Source organism: Otolemur garnettii, unplaced genomic scaffold (assembly GCF_000181295.1).
Source record: "Otolemur garnettii isolate 467f Iridium unplaced genomic scaffold, OtoGar3 scaffold00116, whole genome shotgun sequence".
Lineage (NCBI taxonomy): Eukaryota > Metazoa > Chordata > Mammalia > Primates > Galagidae > Otolemur > Otolemur garnettii.
The window spans coordinates 5,080,840-5,088,029 of record NW_003852511.1 but is presented as its reverse complement, the minus strand read 5'-3'; the positions used below and the strand labels follow the sequence as shown (position 1 = coordinate 5,088,029).

Here is a 7,190-nt window from a genome sequence, read left to right as displayed (position 1 = left end):
CCAAGGCTGGGCTTGAACCCGCCACCTCCAGTATATGGGGCTGGCTCCCTATTCCTTTGAACCACAGGCACCGCCTGAGCTTAAGTGATTCTTTTGCTTCTGCCCCGTAAGTAGCTGGGACTACAGGTGCATGCCAAAATGCCTAGCTATTGTTTTAGAGATGGGGTCTTTTGCTCAGGCCCATCTCAAACTTGTGAGCACAGTCAAGCAACCCACCCACCTTGGCCTCCCACAGTGCTAGGATTAAAGATGTGAGCCATGGTGCTTGGCTTTCCTTTTAGTATTTCTTGTAAGGCAAGTCTAGTGATAAATTTCTTCAGCTTTTGTTTGTATAAGAAAGTTTTTATTTCCCCTTCATTTTGAAGGACATGATAGCTGGGGCATAGTATTCTTGTTTGGCAGTTATTTTCTTTCAGATTTTGAATATATCATCCCATTTTTTTCTGGCTTGCAAGATTGAAAAATCTACTTGTAGTCTGATGGAAGCCCCTTGTGTACAACATCACTTTTCTCTTGCAGCTTTCAATATCCTCTTTTTGTCTTTAACTTTTGAAAATTTGAGTATAATGACTCTTAGTGTGTGTCTGTTTGGAGTCATCCTATTAGGTTTTCATTAAACTTCCTAGACTTGAATTTCCATTTCTTTCCCCAAACTTGGGAAGTTTTCTTCCATTATTTCTTTGAATATGTTTCTTTGTTCTCCTTCGAGACCAGCCTGAGCAAGAGTGAGACCCTGTCTCTAAAACTAGCTGGGCATTGTGGAAGGCACCTGTAGCCCCAGCTACTTGGAGGCTGAGGTAAAAGGATCATTTAAACCAAGAGTTTGAGGTTATTGTGAGCTATGATGCCAAGGCACTCAACTGGGGGCAACAAAGTGAGACTCTGTCTCAATTATTTTAAAAAAAAGGAAAGAAAAGAAATTTGTGTCAAGTCATGCTTTTGCCTTGGGAGAGGTGGTGAAGAAGCCAGTCTCTTGGGATGTAACTAGAGACTGGGATGTTAGAAGTGTATTCTGGTTTTTTCTTTCTTTGCAGAGAAGCTGAGAACCACAGTTTATCTCCTACATGTTCTTCTTTACACCAAGGAGAGATCAGAGGCAGATGCCCATACTCTTAATCTGACTTCTGACTTTTAACCCTGGGGGCGATAGCTGCTGAGCATTTGTAAATTTAAAAGTCCCCCTTTTGTTCTTTGTGGTCTAGGAGACTCAGGAGTGTAGAGCTCCATAAACTCCCAGAGCTGGCTGATTTAGGAGCCAGTCCCTTGGGTGAAGTCTGTACAAATTGGAGCACTTGATGTGCTCAAAAACAATTCCCAGGAAGAGCCTGCGGAGTCTTTACTTCTGGAGCTAGCAGGGAAGAAGGCAGAGCCCATTCTCCTATTCAGGCAAGAAAAAGTCTCATACCCTTTTGCAGCAAAGACTTCTGGTCTGGAGTTATCACTGAAGCAAGCCGGGGAGGAAGCACAGGGAGTGCCTATTTACCCTTTTAGGCATGGAGAGTCCCCCACTTCCTTCCAGTAAGAGATTGCAGGAGTTTATCTCTAGAGCAAGCCAAAGAAGAAGGTATGGGGAGGGTAGTCCCTTCCGTTCTTGCTGGCAGAGGCCACAGCCTCTTTCCAAGGAGAGACTTTAGGGCTGGGATTATTACTGGAGCAAGTTGGAGAAGAGGGGACAGGGAGTGCTCACTTTCTTGTTCAAGCAAGAAGTCTCTGACCCTCCTTGCAGGGAGAGTCGTTTGGTCTAGAGTTATCATTGAAGCCAGGGACAAAGGCAAAGGGAGTATCCTCTACCCTTTCTGTCATGGAGAGATCTCCCTGCCATCTTCTAATGAGAGATTGCAGAAATTTATTTTGGGAGCAAGCCAGGGAAGAAAGTGTGGGGAGGGTCATCCTGCTTGTTCTTGCTGGCAAAGGCTGCTAGTGTCTTTCCATGGAGACAGCACATGACTGGGATTATTGACCCAGCAAGCCGAGAAGAGGCATGTGGAGTGCTATTCTCTTATTTAGGTTACAGTAGGCTTATTCATTTGCTTTCTAGGCTCCCAGATAATGGCTTGTTAGAGACTGGGTTGCTGCAATAAGCCTGCAGCCAAACCCTGATCCCAGAGGCTACAGCTACAGGGAGTGCTTGCAAGGTTCAAAATCTCCCTTTGTTTCTATACTTAAGAGAAATTCTCTGTTGCTCCATCCCTGCCCTTTCCTCAAGCGTGGTGATTTAAAAGCCACAGCCTCCAGTGGTGACTATAAAAGTTTTCTTAGTGGTTGGGTATGTAGGAGTCTTTCAGTTGGGTTATGTCTTTCTCTTGGGGAGAACTGATCCATGTGTAGGCGTTTACTTAGTGTGGCTGTAGGAAAAGGGGTAGCTATGAGCCTCCTGTTCTGCCATGTTGCTGACATCACCCTGAGTGTTTTCTGAAGGTGGAACTGACCAGATTTTCAGATGTGTTATATGTGGGGTGAGAAAAAGAGGAGTCAAGAATAATGCCAAGGTTTTAGCACTGGGAATTAGAATAGTGGAGTAGCTGTCTGCTGAGATGGTGAGAATTACTGGAAGGAGGGGCATAGCTTTGGAAATACTAAATTTGAGGTGCCTTTGCTCCATGGAGATATATAGGAGGCAGCGGGATATACAGGCCACATGCTCAAGGGCGGTGATCCAGGCTGAGAACTTGTAGTCCCCAAATGTGCCATGCCATTTTACGCTTTTTTTTTTAGAGACAGAGTCTCACTTTATCACCCTCCTCAGGAGAGGGCTGTGGCATCACAGCTCACAGTAATCTCCAACTCCTGGGCTTAGGACTTAGGACTCCTGGGCTTGCCTCACCCTCCTGAGTAGATGGGACTACAGGCGCCTGCCACAATATCCAGTTATTTTTGTTGCGGTTTGGTTGGGGCTGGGTTTGAACCCACCACCCTTGGTACATGGGGCCGGCGCCCTACCCGCTAAGCCACAGGCACTGCCCATTTTAAGCCTTTTTTGTCTTTGGATATCCTGCTCCTTCTGTCTAAAAATCTCTTTCTCTAAAACACTTCTAGTCATACACATTTTATGTATTACCAGAGACAGAGTTGATCACCCTATATTGCCAGTCTACCTATTTTTGCCTTTTGCTCTATGGTGTAGATATTCTTTATCTCATCTAATACACATTTATTGTGGTGTCTAGTATGTATTCTAGGCACTTTTTTAGGCACTGGGGATAAAATAATAAGGTAAAATTCCAATCCTTACAATGGAGGGTGCAGACAATAAATAAGTAAATAATGTTGATGTACTGGTAAATACCATAACAGAATATAACACAGTATGTTATGGTAGAAGTAGTGTACTGAGCACTGCTTTAGAGAGCCTGGTCAGAAAGTTCTCTTTGCCAAGGTAATATTTGAAGGAGACCTGAATGAGGTGAAGGAGTGAGTCATCAGAGGATCTGGAGAAATAATATACAAGCAAAGAGAAGAGCCAGCCTAAAGGCCTTGAGACACAGGAAGCATAGAGGGTTCCCAGCAAGAAAACCAGCGTGCCTGGAGGAGCATGATAGAAGAGGTCATAGAGGAGGGCAGGAGACCAGGTGATGAAGGGCCTGTGGAGTTTGCTGTGGAGTTTGGATTTACTTCGGTGGTAATGGGAAGCCAGAGGAAGGTGAGGAAGGTTTTGAACAGAGATTGATATGATTTGATTTGTTTTAAAGAGAAAACTGTGGTTTCTGTGTGGAATAGATAGTAGAGACTATTGCGATAGTTGATTAAAGAGATAAGTGGTCACAGTGAAGGGTGGGGAGAAGTGGACAGTGAATTGTTGAAAGAGGAATAAGAGGCTCGGTGCCTATAGCTCAACCGGCTAAGGCGCCAGCCATGTACACCTAAGGTGGCGGGTTCGAATCCCCAGCCCGGACCCGCCAAACAACAATGATGGCTGCAACCAAAAAATAGCCGGGCGTTGTGGTGGGCGCCTGTGGTCCCACCTACTTGGGAGGCGGAGGCAGGAGACTCGCTTGAGCCCAGGAGTAGGAAGTTGCTGTGAGCTGTAATGCCACGGCACTCTACCCAGGGGGACAGCTTGAGGCTCTGTCTCAAAAAAAAAAAGAAAGAGGAATAAGAAAAAAGAGGAAACAGAACCCAGATTTTTGACTTGGGCAATCCATCTGCAAGTCCTGTGCAAGTACTGCCTTCCCATAATGTTTAGAATATGAAAGTCGAGAGTTTTTGTGCTTGGTTAAAATGTCCTGCATGATCTATCCCTTACCTACCTGTACCCTGGTTCCCTAACACCTTCCCCTTTCCATACTGAACATCATCTGGGCTGGTGTTTTTCAGTTCCCAGGACTGTCTAAGCCCTTAATTGCCTTATCCAAACGCACATTTCCTCCAGCTTTCATCCTTTCTGAATATTACCTCTTCAGAGGCCTCCATCCACCAGCTTCATTATTACAAAACTGGATTTTTCTTTGAGCACTTACCACAGCTTGTCATTAAATTTATTTAATTTCTCTTTCCTCCAGTAGATTGTAAATTGAAGGAGGCAGGGAGGGAGCTCTTTCTCTGCCTCTTTTTTTCCCTAGCACAGTGCCTGACACCTAGTGGATGCTCGGTATGAACTGTGGAGAGAGCCTGATTGAAAAGGTAACATTAGGGGGTTGGAAAACTATAAAATAGTTCGAAAATGCTTTCCAGTGTTCTTCAGATGAGCAGTGAGCTTCAGCTTTCTTTTCTGAAGTGTCAGAGGACAAATAATAGCCATTTAATTGTAAAATTTTTTTTCTTTTTTGAGACAGAGTCTTAGTATGTTGCCCTTGGTAGAGTGCCAGAGCATCACAGTTCACAGAAACCTCAAATTCTTGGGCTTAAGGGATTCTCTTGCCTCAGCCTCCCAAGTAGCTGTGACTACAGGTGCCCTCCACAACGCCCAGCTATTTTTTCTTGTTATTGTTGTAGTTGTCATTGTTGTTTTTAGCAGACCCAGGCTGAGTTCACACCCGCCAGCCCCAGTGTATGTGGCCGGCACCCTAACCACTGAGTTATGGGCACCGAGCCTAACTGTAAAATTAATATTACATTTGGGTATCTGAAAAGCTGCAGTCATTTTAAATTCTGCATAACATGCTACAAGGATAGGAAACTTTTTCTTCTTATTCATCACCATATCATTGGTGCCCTGCATGGTGACGCTTGAAAGCATTATGTAACTACAATGCATATTTACTAACATTAATTTATTCTTTCTCTCAAGGTTAATCTGAAGCGACCATGCCCCTTCTGGGCAGAAGATGGCCACTGTTCAATAAAAGACTGTCATGTTGAACCCTGTCCAGAGGTATAATAAATAAATAAAAATAAAAGGGGAAAAAAGCTTACTATCTCTTAGACTTTTAGATAAGCATAAGCTCTTTTATTTTAGGTAAATGTCAATGGATTTGGACTTGTCCACAAATTCATATGTTCTCAGCCCTCTCCAGATGATTGAAGACTATACTTTCCACCAAAATAGATTTCAAGACACTTATATCCAGTATTATTGGATGTGGAAGGATAGTCTGATTCTAAAATGAAAGAAAAATCAGAGGCCTGGATCTCAGTTGACTTCTATTTCATGCTTTATTGAGTCTACATCTTGTTTCATAGGCCAAAAAAAAAAAAAAGTGCTACTGGACCTAAACTTCAAATTCAAGAGTAGGAATTAGAGTAAGTGGAAAAATGTCAGGCTTGGAATTATTTCACTTGGCCTCACTATATTTTCATTTTTAATAAGGGTATATTACCCAGACAATGCTTCATTTTACTCTAATTTTTGACATCTCCATCAATAGTAATTAGTTATGAGCTATGTCTTCATTTCACTTTTGCTTTTCTTACCTAATCTCTTAGTCTAGTTTGTTGTCCTTAAAAATAGAAAAGAACATCTGGACCAATGTTCTAAAGGGAGAATTCTTTAAAAGTTTATTATCTTGGGTGGTGCCTGTGGTTCAGTGAGTAGGGTGTCGCTCCCATATACCAAGAGTGGTGAGTTCAAACCCAGCCCCGGCCAAACTGCAACAACAACAAAAAATTATTTTCTTTATTTTCTTTAAGAGTAAAATACATGTTGTTTAAAGTTTTATTAGATAAGTCAGTTATAACAATTCAGATTTATTTATTAAGGCCTATAATTAATTAGAAAGAATTAAAAGAATAATTCTTCCTTTGATAAACCCGAGGCTAATCATATGGGCCAAAAATTGGACTCTTGCTTTCTAGCAATCTAAAATTTTCTAAACTTTAAATGTCATCTTAGCAGAAATTCAAACTATACACAGTATTTTTCAAATAATTTTGAATTTTTAAAAGCTTTCTTTTCTGTGGGTAAGAAAGTTTATTGAAAAAGTGATTGCCAGTTTTTCTAACCTAAAAATTGTTATAAACTATAAAGAACTACTGGGGTTATTAGAGTTGATTTTGGCTCTCTGTTGTGCAGTTTTCTGTACTTTGATTTACAAGTTTTTATGTTGAGATAACTCTTTTGTCTCATGGGAGCATGAAAATGGAATTTGAGTGGAGGCAGATATGCTCTCCATAGAATAAAATACACAGTGAATTAGAGCAATGTATTATCAATGTGTGGAGGAATTTCAAAAAAATGTAAAGATCATGTTTTAAATTTTTTTTTTGTTTTTTTTTTAAGAGTAAAATTCCAGTTGGAATAAAAGCTGGGCATTCCAATAAGGTGAGTCCCTTTCCTCTCTGAATATTTCTGCTTCACATAGTAAAACTTCACCATTTACTGATTGACAGACAGTGGTTGCAATAGAGAATCATGATATAGTTGGTTAGTTGGGAATGGAGATATTTTGCCTCAGAGAGGCTGTATATCCCTAGCTTCTTGTGAAAATTACCTTAGTTCTGTTTTTGGAATCTCTAGGAGAACTATTAAAATGTAACTACACGCTCTGTGCCCATAGCTCAGTGGTTAGAGTGCCGGCCACATGCACCGGAGCTGGTGGGTTCGAATCTGACCTGGGCCTGCTAAACAACAACAACAACTACAATAAAAAAAAATAGCTGAGCATTGTGGGGGTGGGGGCACCTGTAGTCCCAGCTACTTGGGAGGCTGAGGCAAAAGAATAGCTCCAGCCCAAGAGTTTGAGGTTGCTGTGAGCTGTGATGTCACAGCCTCTATTGAGGGCAACAAAGTGAGACTCTGTCTCAAAAAAAAAAAA

General features: G+C 41.9%; 1 protein-coding gene across 2 annotated transcripts in view; it reads left to right on the top strand.

Annotated features, from left to right (window-relative positions):
• The window catches only part of ERO1B (endoplasmic reticulum oxidoreductase 1 beta), a 70,490-nt gene that overhangs the window by 23,205 nt on the left and 40,095 nt on the right, over positions 1–7,190 (top strand). For both annotated transcript variants that reach the window (XM_023517661.1, XM_003797448.3), the window contains exons 3-4: positions 5,228–5,311; positions 6,656–6,697. In XM_023517661.1, the coding sequence (XP_023373429.1) occupies positions 5,228–5,311; positions 6,656–6,697 (126 nt within the window). The remainder of the gene's footprint in view (positions 1–5,227; positions 5,312–6,655; positions 6,698–7,190) is intronic.